The sequence below is a fragment of the Dermacentor andersoni genome, chromosome 7, assembly GCF_023375885.2.
Source record: "Dermacentor andersoni chromosome 7, qqDerAnde1_hic_scaffold, whole genome shotgun sequence".
In the NCBI taxonomy this organism is placed as follows: Eukaryota; Metazoa; Arthropoda; class Arachnida; order Ixodida; family Ixodidae; genus Dermacentor; species Dermacentor andersoni.
In genome coordinates, this window is record NC_092820.1 from 21,441,596 (window position 1) to 21,461,588 (window position 19,993).

Here is a 19,993-nt window from a genome sequence, read left to right on the forward strand (position 1 = left end):
TCTATAGCTTTAATGAGAGGGTGGCAGGCCTTGTTGTGAATCTTAATAAGGGGTACAAATTGAAGGTCGTACAGGTCTACGCCCCTACGTCCAGTCATGATGACCAAGAAGTCGAAAGCTTCTATGAAGACGTGGAATCGGCGATGGGTAAAGTCAAAACAAAATACACTATACTGATGGGCGACTTCAATGCCAGGGTAGGCAAGAAGCAGGCTGGAGGCAAGTCAGTGGGGGAATATGGCATAGGTTATAGGAATAGCAGGAGAGAGTTAGTAGCGTTTGCAGAACGGAATATTTTGCGGATAATGAATACCTTCTTCCGCAAGCGGTATAGCCGAAAGTGGACGTGGAGGAGCCCGAATGACGAGACTAGAAATGAAATGGACTTGATATTCTGCTCTAACCCTGGCATCATACACGATGTGGACGTGCTCGGCAAGGTGCGCTGCAGTGACCATAGGATGGTAAGAACTCGAATTAGCCTAGACTTGAGGAGGGAACGGAAGAAACTGGCACATAAAAAGCCGATCAATGAGTTAGCGGTAAGAGGGAAAATAGAGGAATTCCGGGTCGAGCTACAGAACCGGTATTCGGCTTTAACGACTGTTGCCTAGAGGCAACATACCAGAAAAGCATTTTCTTGCCGAATTTTGGTGCGGAGTACAATGTTTCTGGCTAGAAATTTTTGGCCGACGCTGAATGACAGCCAGCAACCATCATTTGTTGGTTTAGAGCTGGAACCTAGAACTAGGAAGAAGTTTGGCACGTGACTTGCTTCTTTTTTGAACAGCAGATGCAAGATCTCCGGCTGTAAGGATATTTCACATGTGATGTAAAATAAATGAAATGTACATCAATGGGTCACATTCAATGTACAAATTCTAAACGAAACCATATGTGGCTCAGTGTGAAGTAACTTCCAATTTTTTGCTGGGTGTTTGCCCCTGTATTGTTGAAAAAGATGCTGCAAAGTATTTTTTCTCTTCATTGATTATGTTCATTCTCATTGTTTGCACATTAAGACAGAAAACATTTTTTTTCAGTGTTCATTTTTCTTTCCCTACGGGTTTAAGAACTGGTCATAATTCATCAGGACCAGCTGCTTTCGATGTATCTATTTGTCATACCAAGCAGTCAACATCATTAATGTCAATCTGAATGTCTAGCATTAAAGACTGGGTTACGGGAAGTGCTGCCACCATGCCAGGCACACTTTGAATGAAAACAAGTCAAGTATTGCTTTGAACTTAAGCCTTATATTCTGTGTGGGATTTTATAGTACAGTCAAACCTCAATACAGTGAAACCTCGTTACTGCAAACACAGCATTAACGAACATATCTGAAGTCCCCTGCTCATTGCTTGTAGTTTCAATGTAAAGATATTTCAGTACTACGAACTTCATAATACTGAACGTTTCAGGAGAATGACCAATATTCAGTTTCCGTGTCATGTTAACATCTCGGTACTACAATTTAATGTTCCAACGTCTCGGTATTCTTAGATTTCCCTGTATCCTTCACTCAGCCGGAGCAGTGGGCTAGCAGACAAGGCATAGAGAGCGGATGCCGCAGTGCTTGGGTTCGGAGAACCTGAGACGGCGCTGGAGGGCAAAAACGCCGGAGGGAACTTTCTTCTAATACAAATGCGACGACGCATGGCGTATTTCTAGTGCATGTTCCGCCCAGACAAGTGTCGCCTAGCATCTCTCCTCTTGCCTTTGTTTCTGCGCACGCCCCTTCTTTCTTTCGCACTTCTTTTCGTGGCCACATAAGCTAGATGCGTGGGGAAATTTAACCTCCGGGCTTGGGGGGGATGCCACATGGTCTCGCTTACACGCGCTTGCACTTTGGAATAGTTCAGGTGTCCGCCTCAAGCGAAACAGTTGCAGTGTCCCCGGCAAGGAATGTGGAAAGCAAACAGACAAAAAATGTTGTGCTTTGGAGGCAACAGGGAGCTTCCTCTTTGTCAGTGGTTTTCTTGGCGTCAGCATATGTATTGTGTGTGCCACTCTTACTATACAGTGCTTTGGTGGTGTGTATGGTGCCAGAATCTACGGATTCGATGTTGGCTGAGAGCCAACAGCGACGTTTTCATGGTTAGCTCAAATGGTGGAAACTTTTGAACTGGTAGGTTTATGGGCGGTGTTGTAATCGCACCGCTGGCACGAGTTGTTGGGGTCTCGGTGCTGACGCCCGTTATTGCCAATGGGTCGCAAGCCCCAAGGGTAGCGTTGGCCTGGCGGCCTGGGGCACTGGAAGCATCCGAAGGTCCCGGCAAAGCATGAGAAGACTGGTAACAGAACAACTTGTTTATTCTAACATAGCAAAAGAGCGGCCGGTCAGTTCGACCGAAGTGGAGAGACGGGAGAGCACGTAACTCAACAGTACAAATCGGAGCCTCTCTCCTGGCGTCCGGGGGCAGCTGCTCTTATACCCTCGGCGTCGCGGTCCAAAAGGGAAGGTCACCGGAAGAAGGTCACGGGATGAAGGTCACGGGACGGCGGAGCATGAGCCCACGACGGCGCGCACGGTCGAGCCGAGAGACCTGCTGAACCGAGTGTAGTGACGCATCGCCAACCCGCCCACACGACGGCGCGAACGGTTGAGCCGAGAGACCTCCAGGCTCCTCATTCGGGGAACTCCGCTCCCCGGCTGCCGCGCTTTGACAAGCGAGGGCACACACACACACACGCACACACGAAGACACGTGGCACTGAAACACGCCTGGACACGCTTGGCGGGTAGGCGTTTCGGCGGCGTCGGACGGGCCAAAATGTCCGCCGCTTTGAACAAAGCCCCGGCGTCCGTTGCATCCGCGCCGGCATTACCGCGCGTTGTAGGCGAAACGTAACAGACCTCCCCGCCGGGGGAAGGAGATCCCGATGGTCAGGGGACTGCATCCGCTGTCCGGAGGGATGTCGCTCGATGATGCTCATAACCGAAGTTGGGCGTCCTTGGGCGTTTCTTGAGCGCAGCGCACAGAGAAGGCCTCGTTCTCACGTTCAGGTGCACACAGGACACTGCAAAGTGACTTCGGGAGAGTTGACATTTTTGTTCTCGTTTCCGGCAAGCGTTAGAACCACGCCAAAAGTCAACCGCTCAGTCAGCAAGCACGGCACAACCCTCACTAAGCCCTGCCAGGCTTTTTTCCTTTTTTTTACTGCTGCCTAGTTCCTTACAGTAGTTTAGCAGCACTCAGAACGCGTCCACAAATCGAAAAATTGCACTAGAAAGCACATCATCACTTTGAAACACTACACAAAAGCAATAGGTTAAAAATCCTGCCTCAGGAAGAAAAACATCAGTAACAAGCAATTTTGAGGCTGATTCCCACGTTAGGGGCTTCGACTTAAGCCATCGGCGTTACCGTTGAGACTCCCCTTTTTGTAACGCACCTCAAAGGAATATTGTTGCAAAGCGAGGCTCCAGCGCAGGAGGCGGCCATTTTTGGGAGAGATGGTCTGCAGCCATTGGAGAGGGCAGTGATCCGTCTCAATGATAAACCTCGAGCCAGCTAGGTAACATGACAATTTCTGAACGGCCCACACGATACACGCACACTCTTTCTCGGTGGCGCTATACGCCTGCTCACGACTGGTCAGCTTACGACTAGCATACAGGACGGGGTGTTCTACTTCTCCATTTTCCCGTTGGCACAGTACAACGCCCATGCCTCGCTCACTAGCATCACACTGAACAACGAACCCTTTTGTGTAGTCGGGCGATCGTAGCACAGGCTGGCTTGTTAGGGCGCTCTTTAGGGCGCTAAAAGCTCTTTCCTTCGTCTCATCCCAGACGACTGTTTGCGGCTCTGTCTTTCTTAGAGCATCCGTTAAGGGAGCCGCGATATCAGAGTACCTGGGGATGTACCTCTGATAGTAGCCGGCGACACCTAAGAACGACCGAATATCGGTCTTCGTGCGCGGTTGCGGGAAGTCTCGCACAGCGGCCACCTTTATTTCAGAGGGGCGGCGTCGACCCCGACCAATCACGTGTCCGAGGTAGACAACCTCGGCCTGTGCTAACTGGCACTTGGGAGCCTTGACTGTCAAGCCCGCATCGCGCAGGCGGGTTAGCACTGCCCGCAAGTGCGCCATATGCTCAGGCCAGGATGCGGAGAATATCGCTACGTCGTCTAGATACGGTAAAGCGAATTCTTGCTGTCCCCGCAACACTTTATCCATGAGGCTTGAAAAGCAGTATGGCGCGTTCTTCAAACCAAAACTCAAAACTTTAGGACGGAATGTCCCCATTGGTGAAATGAACGCCGCATACCTACTAGCCTCTTCTGTAAGTGGAACCTGCCAATAACCCCTGACAAGATCTAGGGTGGAAATAAACTGAGCGCTACTCACTCTCTCAAGGCGCTCCTCGATGTTAGGGATCGGATAAATTTGATCCTTAGTGATGGAATTAAGCCTGCGGTAGTCGACGCAAGGACGAGGTTCCTTGCCCGGTACCTCAACTAAAATCAAAGGGGAGGTATAATCACTCTCACCCGCTTCAATAACACCGAGCTGTAGCATTTTCTTTACCTCAGCCTCCATAATATCGCTCTGGCGGGGTGACACCCGGTACGCCTTGGATCGTACTGGCTCTGGGGAGGTAAGTTCTATGTCATGAGTAAGGACAGAAGTCCTACCAGGCCTCTCAGAGAACAGACCTTGAAACTCTTGTAAGAGCTGGTGTAGTTCTGTTTTCTGCTCAGGCGACAGCGATGCTTTACTTATTAAGTCACTAATGACTTGATCGGCGTCTTTCCTGTTTGTCTCTGAGCCTAGTCCCGGAAGCTCGACCGGAAGCTCTTCTAACTTTCCCGCATTGGGAATTTCCTCTCCAGTATCTGGTGCCTTTAACGCTACAGGCTCAAGTTTATCCCGTTCGGGCGTGCTCTGAATACCAGCTTGCTGCGCCTCTGACCCTTTTTCATCGTTCAACAACGTCGGCCCCGCAACTACCGCCTTTGCAGCGAGCTCCCGAACCTTCGATCTGGTTAAGGCCTGAACGCTAGCCTCACCAAACAAAAGCCCCTTCTCGCGCAGGAGGTGATCGGACCTGTTTGAAAATAAGTACGGGTACTGGGGGGGCAGCATAGATGACACTGCGGCCTCCGTCTCAAGTGCTCCGAACGGTCCTTCAATAAGCACTTTTGCTACCGGCAGACACACGCTATGAGCTTCCACTGCTTGCTTGATCCATGCGCACTCGCCCGTGAACATATCGGGTTCTACGTAAGAGGGGTGAACTACATCCATTGTAGCTGCGGAATCGCGAAGCACTCGGCACTCTTTCCCGTTCACGAGGAGGTCTCGCATGTAAGGCTCGAGAAGCTTCATGTTCTCGTCAGTGCTGCATATAGACAAAAACACGACTTGTGTTTTTGTTTCTGGACACTGCGCCGAAAAGTGACCCGGCTTCTGGCATGTATAACAAACGCGCGCTTGCCTCGTCTCGAACCGCTTTCTGCGTTCGGCTTCGGTTGCCGCCGTCTCCTTACGTTCGGTCGGACTGCTTTCACTCGCATCCGCACTACGTGTATCCCCCTTTGCTCTCATGGGTGTGAACTTCGGCCTCTCAAACTTGGAGCCAAATTCACCCTTTTGACCGTCCTTAGCTCCGCGAGCCCGACGCGTCACAAACTCCTCGGCTAACTCAGCGGCTCTAGCCACCGTACTAACGTCTGGCCTATCCAAGACCCAGTACCGCACGTTCTCAGGTAACCGACTATAAAACTGTTCTAGCCCGAAACACTGCAGAACTTTCTCGTGGTCACCAAACGCTTTCTCTTCTTTGAGCCACTCCTGCATGTTTGACATAAGCCTGTAGGCAAACTCTGTATATGACTCACTTTTGCCTTTCTCATTTTCCCGAAACTTCCGACGGAACGCCTCCGCTGACAGCCTGTACTTTTTTAGCAGACTCGATTTCACTTTGTCGAAATCCTCTGCCTCCTCTCTCTCCAAGCGAGCGACTACGTCGGCCGCCTCACCGGGTAGCAAAGTGAGCAAGCGCTGTGGCCACGTTTCCCGAGAGAACCCCTGCTTCTCGCACGTTCGCTCAAAGTTAACCAGGAACAAACCAATGTCCTCTCCAAGCTTAAACGGCCGCATCAGGTCAGTCATTTTGAACAATACTCGTTCTCCTGCACCGTGTGCCTGACTTCCATTACGAGCGCGTTCCATCTCTAACTCGAGACGCTTCATTTCCAAAGCGTGTTGACGGTCGCGCTCTTCTTTTTCTTTCTCTTTTTGTTCTTTAAGTTCGCGCTCATCTTTCTCTTTCTGTTCTTTACGTTCGCGCTCATCTTTCTCTTTCTGTTCTTTAAGTTCGCGCTCCTGTTTCTCTTTTTGCTCCTCCCTCTCCTCAATGGTCTCAAGGCATTCCGACAGCTCGTCATCCTCAGCTTCTAACTCAAGAATAGCCCTTAGCAGTTCTGGTTTTCTGAGTTTGTCTGAGACATCCAGACCCAACTCTCTCGCAAGCTCCAGCAATTTCGGTTTGCGCAACGACTTCAAATCCATGGCTGCTCTGAATGCTGCTTTCTCTACTGCCCACTATTGTCTTGCCGCAAACTAACCCGGCAGCAACGACAACCCCAATTACCAGCTCTGTTTCTAACACTAACAAAAGCCTGGCAAAACTCAGAAGAAGAAAGTCCCGCACTCACCAAACCTCGCAGCCAAGAATTCAGCGCAGTCGTTCCGCTGCAGGCAACCAGTCGTCACACAGGGCTCGTTGCACTGCTCCCGGATGGTCGTTGTGCTGCTCAGCATAGTCAACCGCATCTCTTCGCTGCTGGCCTCCGTTGTCGCGATCTCACCGCTGGCAACCAGATGTTGTAATTGCACCGCTGGCACGAGTTGTTGGGGTCTCGGTGCTGACGCCCGTTATTGCCAATGGGTCGCAAGCCCCAAGGGTAGCGTTGGCCTGGCGGCCTGGGGCACTGGAAGCATCCGAAGGTCCCGGCAAAGCATGAGAAGACTGGTAACAGAACAACTTGTTTATTCTAACATAGCAAAAGAGCGGCCGGTCAGTTCGACCGAAGTGGAGAGACGGGAGAGCACGTAACTCAACAGTACAAATCGGAGCCTCTCTCCTGGCGTCCGGGGGCAGCTGCTCTTATACCCTCGGCGTCGCGGTCCAAAAGGGAAGGTCACTGGAAGAAGGTCACGGGATGAAGGTCACGGGACGGCGGAGCATGAGCCCACGACGGCGCGCACGGTCGAGCCGAGAGACCTGCTGAACCGAGTGTAGTGACGCATCGCCAACCCGCCCACACGACGGCACGAACGGTTGAGCCGAGAGACCTCCAGGCTCCTCATTCGGGGAACTCCGCTCCCCGGCTGCCGCGCTTTGACAAGCGAGGGCACACACACACACACGCACACACGAAGACACGTGGCACTGAAACACGCCTGGACACGCTTGGCGGGTAGGCGTTTCGGCGGCGTCGGACGGGCCAAAATGTCCGCCGCTTTGAACAAAGCCCCGGCGTCCGTTGCATCCGCGCCGGCATTACCGCGCGTTGTAGGCGAAACGTAACAGTGGAATGGTTAATTTTGTGGCTTTCACTATAACAACCTTTCAGAATAAAGAACAATTTGTTGCGGTCCCCTGAAGTTCGTTATATTGAGATTTTGCTGTATATAACAAAATTTAACTAAATTCATGATGTAACTATTTTCATTTCAGAGTCTAAGCTCCATTGTAAGACGTGAATATCTTTTTTTTGCTATTTAACAAACTAATTTTATGATGAGGTTTCAATTTAACGAAGTTTTCGGTCATTTCAAGCATGTAGTTGAAGCTTGTATAGCTAACAAATCTGGCAAGAAGCTACGAAAATGTCCTCCCGGGCAAAAGTTATTCCAAGCGTCCTTCCGCATTGCTGTGCTAGGAGAATGCCAGCAAACCTGAGAAAGGAAAAAAAATGAGAAGCATGCATAGACAAAGTGGCAGGAAGGCGGCTGGACTAACAACTGAACTTTAATCTTGAAAACATCCCGCAAGTCCGTAATGAACGTGTGCAAGGCACAGCATATCAAGTGCACAGTAATCACCTTATATATACAGGGCAACACTAATAAAGAAATTAAAGCTGTTTCTTAGTTAGGAACACTGATGGTGAGCTTACAGAGTGCTCGGGGTAAAGTTTATTGATATGATAGGCCTCAACTTTTTCCTGTAGAGTCTTAGCCTTCGCCACGACTGATGTGTTGCTGAAGATGGGAGTGCAATCGCACTCCTTGCAGTGTAGCAGGAGATCACCACCCGTGCCTCTGGGTACCACATTATCACGCTCACTCATCTGATCATTCTGACGCATCTGATCATTCAGCTCTGTACAAAATAGAAGCAGTTTGAAACATGGGATTGCAGCCGCAGTCGCGGCAGTGAATGCCCAAATGGCCTGAGATTACTTTAGTGACGTTATATTGGTGCTCCATGCAGGAAACACCACTGCAGCATTTATCGCGTTGGCAAACCACCTGCATAGGCTGTGGGTGCTTCATTACGACACAGTACGAAGCGTTTGCTTGTGTTGTGACAGTGTGTGGTCATTAAGTGCAATTTGTTCGTGTTTGCCAGAGCACGTGCGACAGTGATAAAACTACGAACCTTCCTTTGTGTTGTGGTCTCTTTGCTATCGCCATCAGTGCTTTGCTTTTCTGGCAAAACTGACTTTTTTTTCTCAGAGCGGGTATCCATATCTTTTTACTTTTGTTTTTAATTTACAGGCACCATCTGATAATGCCCGTGAACACGGAGTAGTCTGCCATGGTTTCCAAATTTATAGTGCTGTGTGATGCAACTCTCATAAATCTCGGATGCTGTGAGCCACACCGATATGTTGCTCTAGGCGCGACCTGCACCGCAGGCCCTGACGCTGATAACCGTTCTATTGTGGTCCAAACTTCTTGCAATTTGTTTATGAATGCCTACCGACAAGACACTGTCCACCGGAAAAGCGCTGAGAATTTATCAAGTTGTTTTTAGTGCTTACACTTTAAAACTTCAAAATTAACAGAATTCGCGTTCAACGAAGTATTTCGCAGTGAGTACAACTGCATTACATTGAGTTGTGACTTATGTTATACAGTGCAGTCCACTTATAACGATACCACATATAACGATATATCGGTTATAACGATGGGTCGACATGAGAGTGTCATTTTATGCATTAGGTCTATGGGGAAAAAAACCATTTATAACGATAGGTTATTCACCGCATATCGGATATAATGATCAATATATTGCCGTCCAGATGGCTTTTTCCGTGCAAAATAATCGTAACATTTGCGTTGCTTAGTTCCCTGAAACAAACGATGTCGAGATGAGGCGATGTTTACCTCCGTAAGTTCGTATCTGCCGCCATTACCACGCTGCGCGTCCCGCGCCGCCCGCGCACCGGAGAGTACTTGAGTAGGCGCAGCGCGCCACAAGATGGCGCTAGCTGCTTCATGCGTGTCGGCCACAGTCGCTCCGAAAGACAGAGAACGAAAAAAAAAAGCAACAAGCAATGCGGCGCGGTGGCGCCCGTCCCGCACTCAGTCTCTCTCTCTCGCGATAGCAGGCTGACGCCACCGAAGCAGCGTGCAACCAACGTGACCAACGGTACAACCCAGTTCGAAGATGGCATCGACAAAGCGTAAGCTGTGTCGCTTGACACGGAGATGGATATCTTGCAGGACTCTCGAAGCGGCTTCAAGGTGAGCGCCCTCGTGAAGAAGTACGAGCTCGCCCAGTCGACGATATCAACCATCTTGAAAACCGGATGCACCGCGATTCTGAAGGCAGGAGCTATCAGCGGCCATGCCGATCAGCGGAAAAGGGTTAGAGACCCTTTGTACGCCGATGTTGAAGAGGCGCTTTACCAGTGGTTCATCACCAATTGCTTTAAAAAGGTGGGCTTTGCGCATAAGGACGAACTTCCCCAACCCACTGAGACCAACACGGTGGAAGCCGCTGACATAACCGAGCTGTGGGAGTTCGTTCCTACTGGTGACAGAGGTGGTGCGTCGAAGGAGGACTTTTTGACTGCAGACAGTGCTGCCTCGTTCTGCGATGAGGTCACCGACGAGGCGATCGCCGACGATGTGCTGTCTCGACAGACGGCAAAGTTGTGCGATGGTGGCGACGGCAGCAGCGACAGTGACGAGATTGGCAGTGGCTCCCTAACCCCGACCATGATGTCCACGCAAAGTGCACTGTCGTCGATCGACTCCTTAATTGATTTTATGCATGCCAAAGGATTGCCGCCAGTGTTCGCGCAGCAGCTGGAATCCATGCACACCGCGGTTGTGAAGCTGAAGCTACCGCAAAAGCAAGTGCAGATTTCGGACTATTTCGAAGCGCCTAACCCTTGACACGGTCATTGGCGCTACAAATAAAGTTTGTTTTTCACAGCCGACTTTCTACATCATCTATTCTTTAAAGCAAGTAGCGAATTCGAGTTCGGAGCTGCAAAGGTATGCTCCGCGTTTTAAAAAAAATTTTTAACTGCAGTCCAGATATAGCGATCATCGTTTATAACGATCATATTTTTCGTCTTTCTCGATATCGTTATAAGTGGACTGCACTGTAGAAGCTGCTCATGAAATTCACTTGGTAAATATGATGCAATTGTTGCTTACATTTGGAAGAGGGTTAAGCATGGTGTTTGCTTTGCAGCGAGCGCAAGAAGTCGGCCGACGTCTACAAGGGCAACCGCTTTGACTGCTGGGAGGTCCCACTCTGTCGGCCTGATCCACCAGACCTGCCCACGCGGCCCATGTATGACAAGGCGAGCGTCTACCGGGGCACCACGGAGTTCCAGTTTGAGGAAATCCGCATGGCTAGAATTCGAATGTGGGAACGTAGGCTGTGTGCGTGTTTTTTTCCTTCTAGTTGATTTAAGATGTTGCAGTGACAATTCAGAGTGGTGATTAAAAATATTGGAGGATTGCGTTCAGCTGTCTTAAGCGAAGTGCACGTGTTGGGGCTGGTTGGCTCGTGACTTCAAGCAAGAAAAACAGAGAAATGCACAAGTCATGATGAATCGACAATATGTAGTACTAACCACTCGCAAACAAAAAGTAAAAAAAGAGTTATCCACCACGGACTCAGCTAGCTAACCGCGCACTTGGTTACAAAACTAGCTCTGGTCGACAGCGGCCCGCAAATGTGCCACTGTGGACCAGAAACACGCGATGCAAAGTAAGTCGCACGCATATGCTCGCCCCAAGCGGTTCCCATGCAAAAAGGGCGCTTCGCAAACTTGGTTCAGCAAACAGACACAAAAACCTGTCTCTTTGAAACGCAACTTCACTCTCTCAACGACACAGGCTACTGTACACCGCCAGGGTCGTAAGATGCGGGGCTCGAGGCGGAGGGAGATGCCTGCGGTCAGCGAAGGGGGGTCAAACCGGGGGTGGTGGCAAGGCTGCAGGCATGCAACCCGCCACTTGCGGGATTGTCTCCTCATTGTGTCCGAGGCACCTCGGTTTCCGAGAAAAACAGGGCCTGGTAGCGATGGCGGCGTGTTCGTTGCTTGCAAACTGAATGCTTATTCTTTTCAGCATTGTTCAAGAACCTCGATAATTTGAACTTTCAGCTAATTTGAGCTAGCGCTGTGGTCATGTCATAATCTTTAGAGGGTAGGATCGTTCCTACCGTTCCACGAATTTTTACGTGGACGAGGGAAGACACAGGTCTGGTGCTCGCTTACAACTGATGTTTATTGAATCCGGCACGCCATAAAGTTAACTTGGGCATGTGCATAGGGGAGTGCCCATATGTAGACAAAGCTTTGCAGACTCGCCCACACACAACACATCAGTCTGTGTGCCCTCCAGCGGCCTGCTGGTTTAATCTTCGTGCATGCTTTCTTGCCATCCATAGATGCGGATTTTGTTCCCTCCTTTCGCATCGCTTATGGGGATAGCTTCACTCGGTTTTCTTGCCCTGTGGCAGCCTTGTACCAACAGACCACGTGTCGTGTAATGGCTGTGTGCGTCAAGGTTCTTTCGAATATACAAAGTATTAAAAAATACATATTCAATACTGTATTTACTCGAATCTAACGTGCGCCTTTTTTCCCATAAAATTGGTCAAAAAATTGCATGCGCGTTAGAATCCAGTACGACACTAAATCCGCGTTAGCATTTCGCCATCGGCATTCAAAAAATGGCCGCCTCGTATGCGCTTCTAGCCTAGCTGCTGTAGCTTCCTCCATGGGCATACCTCCATGTTGTAAGTGTAACCAGGCGCTGGTGTAACCTAGTCTACCGCCTGTCTTCCCGTTTTCTGCATTTATTCAACCAGCATGAAACCGCCGACTGCAAAGACACGCCGAGTCCACCATGATGCCACATTTAAAAGTAAAGTTGTCATGTGTGTGGAGACGGAGGGAAATCGGGCCGCATCACGGGTGATCGGAGTTCCCGAAACTCGCGTGCGGGACTGGCGCATACAGAAGGAGAATATTTTTGCCGGCAAAGCAACAAGGAAGGGTTTCAGTGGACCGAAGCAGGGATGCTTTGCCGAAATAGAAGAGCTGCTCGCAGAATACGTGCAAGAGCAGCAAGCGGCACAGCGGCCTGTGACGACCGATCTGCTCAAAGTACAGGCAATGCAATTAGCCCTACAGAAAGAGCTAATGCGGAGTGACTTCAAAGCGAGCAGGTGCTGGCTATCAAATTTTATGAAAAGAAAAGGCTTTTCTCTTTAAAGGCAGACAGGGATGGGCCAAAAATTGCCCGAAGAATTTGAAAAGAAATTGCGCAGTTTTCAGCAGTACATTTTGAAGTTGCGCCATAGAAACTGCTACCACTTCGGGCAGATTGGAAATGCCGATCAGATGCCACTCTACTTTAACATGCCTGCCAGCACAACCGTTGAAAAGAAGGGGGCAAAGGATGTGCGCGTTTTGTCTTCCGGCCACGAAAAAACTAATTCTTTTGCAAACAGTGCGAATAACGGGACACAGAAAGAGGCACATGACAGTGTCGACACAACGACACAGCACAACGCCACAGCGCCTGTGTTGTGTGCTCCTTTGTCCTGTTATTCGCACTGTTTGCAAAAGAATGTGTTCGTACCAACAAGTCCGGCTAGCCACTATTCTGAAGAAAAAAAACTGGTCACCGCAATGCTTTGTTGCACTGCAGATGGGCACAAGCTGCCCCGTGGCTTATCTTCAGACGAAAGACGCTCCCGAAAGGAATCGTGTTTCCGAGTGGCGTGATTATGCACGCAACCGAAAATGACCATGGACTTGGTCACTGACTGGATTGATAACATTTGGTGGAAGAGACTCTGTGGTAGTTTGGGTCTGCGTGGGATGCTTGTGCTCGACGCGTTCAGGTGCCACCTTGACCAGCGGATCAAGGACAAGCTGGCTGCATGCAACACCGACCTTGTCGTGACACCCGGCGGCATGACATCGCAGCTCCAGCCACTCGATGTTTTTTTGAACACGCCAGTGAAAGGTACAATTCGGGCACCCTACACCGAATGGCTTGTCAGTGGCTTCCACGAATTCACGCCCGCCAATAAAAGGAAGCGTGCCTCGCTGCAGGACTTTGCTAGATGGGTGAAAGATGCATGGTGCACGATCCCGCTTGCCATGGTCAACATGGCGTTTAATAAAGTGCGGAATTTCGTATGTCATGGACGGCACCAAGAATCAAATGCTTTGATCTGTTCATAGCGATAAAGAGTTGTCTGATAGCGAAGACGAGTGATATCTATTGCCCCTCGTGAGTCGTATCGGCGCAGTGAAAATCTTGGCGGCAAGGTACGCCACTGCCATTTGTGTTTTTATTCATCGTAACTTTAGTGTGTTGGGAATAAATCTGTCTTTTCCAAATGAGATAAAATAGTACTTCTATATGAAAGCGCGAGGTGTGCGGTATTGTACTTTTTTTTTTGTCACGGAAAACTGGTGCGCGTTACAATCGAGGGCACGTTAGAATCGAGTAAATACGGCAATAATGCCTTTGTTGATTCGGAAAATCTGGCAATTCAGACTCATCCTCTGGTTTCGGCAGGCATGTGCATTACTTAACAGAATGAAACTCTTGTTAATCAAGTGTATTTGGCTGTGCACCGATTAATGTGGACAACTCTCCGAGCTCAGTGTGCGTGGAGCACCGCAAATGTGAGAGGCAAAAGAGTGGGAATGGCACTAGCATTCAACCGAAAGGAAGCAATTGAGTCCACATTGTCATAGTCATCAGCAGAAATTGTACGCTAATGACAGAAATGCTTTATGTGTATTTGTGCCTTTATAACCTTGTTGTTGCATTTAGTCGTGCATAACACTGTGTTCGCCGCATGCCTTCGTAACTGTGTAGTCGCCATCGATGATCGCGTTGATAGCAACTGCAGTTTCGTTCACAGCACTTGCGTTTCTACTCGGTGCAATATATGGCTGTGCATGTAATATCACAAACAAGCTGTCAAGGATCAAGAACGCCATCCATATAGACGAAGAATCTGTTGGCAACCAGCTCACAGGTGAAAAAATAATCGGTATGTGCGTGCGATAGTGAAAAGCATGTCTTTGAGGAAGATGCGCATCGCGGCTGCACTTTGAGGGAAGTCGCAAGGCCTTTGCCGCTGCGAGTGCTAGTCAGCCACAAGATGACTACCACAATGGCAGCTTCCACGCTGCTTTTGTGCAAAGAAATGGGATTTCCCGGTTAATGCAGTAAAAAAGTCTTGTAGTAAGCATTTGTTTTTTTTTTCATCACCCTCGCTAATTCAACGTTCAGTTAATTAGGACTTTTTTTCCAGTCCCATGAAATCCGATTGAACAAGGTTTACTGTAATAGATATCAGATTCACGAATATAAATGTTTGAGCATTCAATGTTTGATTTGTATATTGAAGTATTTGCATGCCCCGAGAAACAAGTGGTTGCCAATATATCAGCGCCAGGAGTGAGATGGAGATAATATATTGTTTTTAGAAAATAGCCTCCGAAGTTTTGTATTCTCTTTCGGTACCTCAAACACAAGGCGTGTAGTCTGTAATGTCATTTTCTAGGTGACGCTTGTCTCTTTCTGGTTATTTCTTTTTCATAAAATTTTATTGCTTTTTGTTTGGCATTTTTTTCTGCTGCCTGCTGAAGGGGAAGTAGGGGATCAGAGCTAACTTTCTTGTTTGTGGATGCAGAGTGCTGAAATTAGGCACACATTGCAAATCATATTGAAGAGGCAGTTATAAGTTATTCATAAAGGCGATTTCATTAGTCGTTTATGAAAATGTCAGAATTTCCTGCTTGCAGGTCAGAGTGTTTGTTTTCGAGGGCGAAATACTGCTTCTGCACTTCAACACTTGCTGTGCTAGACACTCTACTCCAGGACACCTATCTGGTGCCTACGCTTAGTGCAACGCTAACCTTAATCCATGGATGCTGTCCCACGTTATTCACGCTTCTTAGAGCTGCACGTGCGTCGTCTCTTTTATTAGTGACAATAGATGCACTTCAAAATAGGTTCTAGACTGCGAAAACTCGTGCTTTTGCGCAGAGGTGCAAGGCTAAGTACCAGCACATCGTCGATGGAAATTTTTTTTTCTAGCTCTTCAAGCTTTCTTTGCGCATCCACTCGTATGTCAAACATAAAATTTAGCATAGTGGCGGCTCTATTTGTACACCATTTAAAATTCTTGCTTGGTCCAAGGTGTAGTTGCAGGTCACCTTTAATGCACAGACATTAAATGTTTGAGTGCCCTGCCTTTTCCAGTGGAGCAGCGGCTGGAGGCCCAGCGAGACCGGTGTGCACAGATGGAGCTGGAGCGACTTCAGCGCCAGGAGAGAGAGCAGTCCGAACGCGACGAGCAGGTCGAGGCACTCAGGTGTGAGGTGCTGCAGTTGCGCCAGGAGCTGCAGAAGATGCGTAGCATGCTCGCCAAGACCAGGTGTGTTTCACCTGTCTTTGTGTTTGTCTGCGTGCCCGCTGGACAGAAAGGGTTAAGCGGGTCACTGAAGAGAAATGATTTTAGGTGTGTTAGTACCACAATATCAATACAGCAAGACCTTTTTAGTTTGGAAAATTGGATAATTCGATGCCTCCTCTGGTCCCGGTAGGCATATGCATTATTTAGTGCAATCAAACTCTTGTTAATTGGAACGTATCTGGCCACACGCTGGTTAATTCAGATAACTCCCGGAGTTCAAAGAGCACAGCAAATGTGCGACGCAAAAAGAGCAAAAACGGCGCAAGCATCCAACTGAAACGTAGTGGCAGAGTCTGCATTGCCATAGTCTTTGACAGGAAATCGTACGTCAGTGCACGGCCGCTAGATAAAAGCGTGTTTAAAAGTGTTTATCTAGCGGCCGTGGTAAATGACAGCAACGCCAGAACACTTCGTCTCTATTTGTGCCTTTAAAGGGCCCCTGAAACGCTTCGAACAAATTTTGCGGATGCATAGGGTACAGTTACAGTAAATGATTCACACCAAAATTTGTGTAAAGTGCCTCATATTAAGAGAGCTACGGATGATTACAAGGTACTCTCCTCCATAACCATGCATTTTCTCCTCAACTTGTTTACCGAGTGATTGGGGCTAAGCTCCGCCTTCACTGGCTCTGCATCATGATGGGACGTTGTGCCGTCTACTTCTGGTTGTCTTGAAGCCAGCGCGCGAAGCCTCTCCAACCTCTACCAGCCGCCTGGCGGTCAATCCCAAGCGAGAGCTATCGAAGCAGCATGCGTTGCAAGCACTCTGTCGCAGCGTCGAGGCTGTCCAGTATTCCGGTAACCGCAGGCGAGCTGGTCGTTTCAACGTATGGGTGGAAGCGTGAACTAAAGCCTCTCCATACTGCCATATTTTTCAGTGTATAAGTCACACCTATGTGTAAGTCGAATCTCCTCAAAGCGGCAGTTTGTCCGAAAAAAAAAAAACGAAAAGACATGTATAGTCGAATCCACTTATAACAATATTCAAGTGCCATGAAAACTGCATTGCTGTAACCGATAATTGCTATAACTGGACTGCATGAAAAAAAATCTAAATTGGGGGGATTGCGGAACTGATGTGATAAAACAATAATGGCAGGGAGGCCAGTGCCTCTCCTCACCACTTTCTTTCATCCGGACGCTGATTGTGTTCACTCGTTTAGCGGTTTCCTGGGCGCTCCAATTGCATGTAACGAGCTGCGGCTGTCTGCGTTAAAGAACAGCACTGCTATAACAACTGCAAAGAGGTGTCGCGGGTGGCAAGCGATATGTGAGCTCCGCCGAGGCATCGCTTTGGTGGTCCAAAAAGGGGCCTTTAAAAATTGCAAGAAGGCTGCCACGGCAGTCTATCAGCTTGAGAAATCTAGAAGAAAAGCTGAAGCGAGATCGCAACAAGGCATCTCGCCACGTACGTCTCACTGGCTTTCACGAGAAAACCCTATCGCTGCCAGCCGTGCATGCTTTACGCGAAGCTTGCTGACATCCTTCTCTAAGGCAAAACAGAGCACTGGAGGAACTGAAGCATCTGCTGGGCCTCCTGTGGAGACAACGTTGATGCAGCCTGCCCTACCACGTCAGTGTTGTCGTCGCTATCTGATGCAAGCATGTTTGCGACGATTGCGTCATCAGTTAGAAGCACTTAGTTTCTAAATCTATAGCCGTGCACTTTCTTTTCATTGGCAACGTCGTGCATTGCCAATGATCAGTGGACGAGTCAGCCATCTTACATTTTGGCGGCGAGTCATACGAGGCATGAAACCACATGGCCAGGAAATATTTTGACACAACCAACAAAGGTGAATGCGAGCAACTTAATCCGTTAGCAGAATAGCGCTCAATGAGGAGCCAGCGCAGAAACATGCAAGCAGCACAGTTGGCGTGGTCCATTCGTGTTTCGGAGGGTGGTGCAGCGAAGAGCTATGGGCGCAGCCTATTCGTGTTTGGACGGGTGGAAGGGCGACAGGAAAGAGGCGCGCAGGGAAGGCTGGAAAATGAGCGTGTGGCGGCTGTTAGAGCAGCGGCCCATCATAAAGTGGCAGGAATTTCATTCTTTTCCTTTTCAAGGATTTCGCATTTCACTACCTTTTGGCTCGGACACCCAGCAGCCAGACTTCATCATTTTAATCGATAATGCGGCATCGGGGCATTCTAGTAAGGGGATTATTTTGTCATGGAAAAAATTAAAAAGTCGATAGTGCAACTGCTTGTCATTGTCATAACCGATATATTGTTAAAACCAGTATCGTTATAAGTGGGTGCGACTGTATATATCGCACCGGTGTATAAAACGAACCTGTTCATTCGGTAAGCAATATAAAAAAAAATAGTGACGTTTCACTTTGTGAACACGGGTCACGCGCAAGCAATGATATGGATACTCCAGGGGCATTTCTGCCGTCGTGGTCGCCGCGATGTACTGTAACAAGTCCAAGGGCGATAACATTGTCCCCGCGCGCCATATGCTGTATGTGCGAGTGGAAGCGTGCGACGGTGAGATGAATCGCACACAAGGGAGGAAGGCAGGGAGGGAGGGTTGGTGGCTTGTACTCTGGTAGCAATTGTGTAGTTTGGGCAGTGGTGCACGCCACATCTTGAAAGGGATCTGCAGATGCAACGACTTCGGAGCCGGTCGACTCAGCCCGCCGCCGCTTGCGTTGCTGCTCCGTCCTTCTTGCACTGCGCTCCGCAACTCCATCACGAGAAGAACCCCGCGCATTTTGTGTGGCCAAGTCATTCAAACTGATTTTGACGACAGTTTTTTTTCCAAAAAGCAACAGCTGTATATAAGTCGCACCATATGTAGAATGCACCGACGAAAATTTCAGGAAAAAGAAAAACCTCAACTAATACACAGAAAAATACTGCACTGTTGCGGTGATGGAGCTTCACCGTAGACATATGTGAGCAGCCCGATCGGTCTGCACGGTCCAGCCACCTGGTGGCACAGAGCTTAACGAGCCAAAGAGCTAATATTGCTCTAACCAAGTGTAAAAATTTTAAACATGTAGGAAAGCAGTGTGCTCACGATTACGCCTCTGCCAAAAATTTAGACCAGCAGCAAAATAGAATACACTTTGTTACTGCTATATTAGTTCCGTGTTTGGTTGAGCCCTGTGCCACCAGGTGGCTGCACCGTGCAGATTGTTCACGTTTGTGCCCCCGCTTATCCCATGAAATGGCCAGGGCCAGTCCACTTGTGCTTGCATTTACATTTACCCAAATACCGGAAACGCGAAACAGCAAAGAGGTTCAACTTGTCCGGTATTCGGGTAAACGCAGGCGGACAGGGCATTGGGGCGGAGGCGTAAAAAGGAATGGCCTGCATGGCGCAGCCACCTGGTGGCGCAGAGCTCAGACAGACAGAAACAGCTAATAATGCAGCAGCCAAGTGTATTTTACTTTGCGCAGATCTTGGTGCCGATCGGATACTGACAGTCAAATGGGGTGCAGCCACTCTGCTCGTCTGCTGCCTTGCAGAGGGACACGATGTCGCAGCTTGACATATTGCTAATCACTACGTTTGCAGCCTGCATTGTAACAAGGGCAAGCCATGGTTATGGCGAAAAGAAAGATTGAGGCCAACACTGACCACTGAGCTCTCGTCAACCCAGTGCACAAGCAGACGACACCTGCTGCATGCCAGAAGTCTTGAGGCCAGTGATAAATTGATCTTGTGCATTCTCTTTTTGTTACAGTAAAACCTCGTTAAACTGTACCCACTTATAAACAGTAGTTTCGTTTTAAAAGTAGTAAAGTCAAATACCCAACTGGGCGGCCATTGAACATAATGCGTTTTGTACCCGCATAAACCGTAGCAGCTTATTGCGTAAGTGTCGGTTAACGTGTAGTGTTTAGACTTTTTGTCGCGAAATCACGGCGGTATGTCAGCCCAACAGAACAACGAGCCTCGGAGATTGGAACGGCTTCCAAACGCAAATGCAAAGGGCCCTTGGAAGGGTGAAGCCACATCAATATCAGCATCATTTCGGCGCCTTGCCAGAGTCGGAATGTTGTGACCCCTGTTGTAGTGTCGTTCAGAAAAGGA

General features: G+C 48.9%; 1 protein-coding gene across 1 annotated transcript in view; it reads left to right on the forward strand.

The window, feature by feature from the left end:
* LOC126535659 (uncharacterized) overlaps positions 1 to 19,993 on the forward strand; it is a 316,705-nt gene that overhangs the window by 115,366 nt on the left and 181,346 nt on the right. The window contains exons 9-10 of the mRNA XM_050182461.3: positions 10,673 to 10,866; positions 15,733 to 15,907. Of these exons, the coding sequence (XP_050038418.2) occupies positions 10,673 to 10,866; positions 15,733 to 15,907 (369 nt within the window). The remainder of the gene's footprint in view (positions 1 to 10,672; positions 10,867 to 15,732; positions 15,908 to 19,993) is intronic.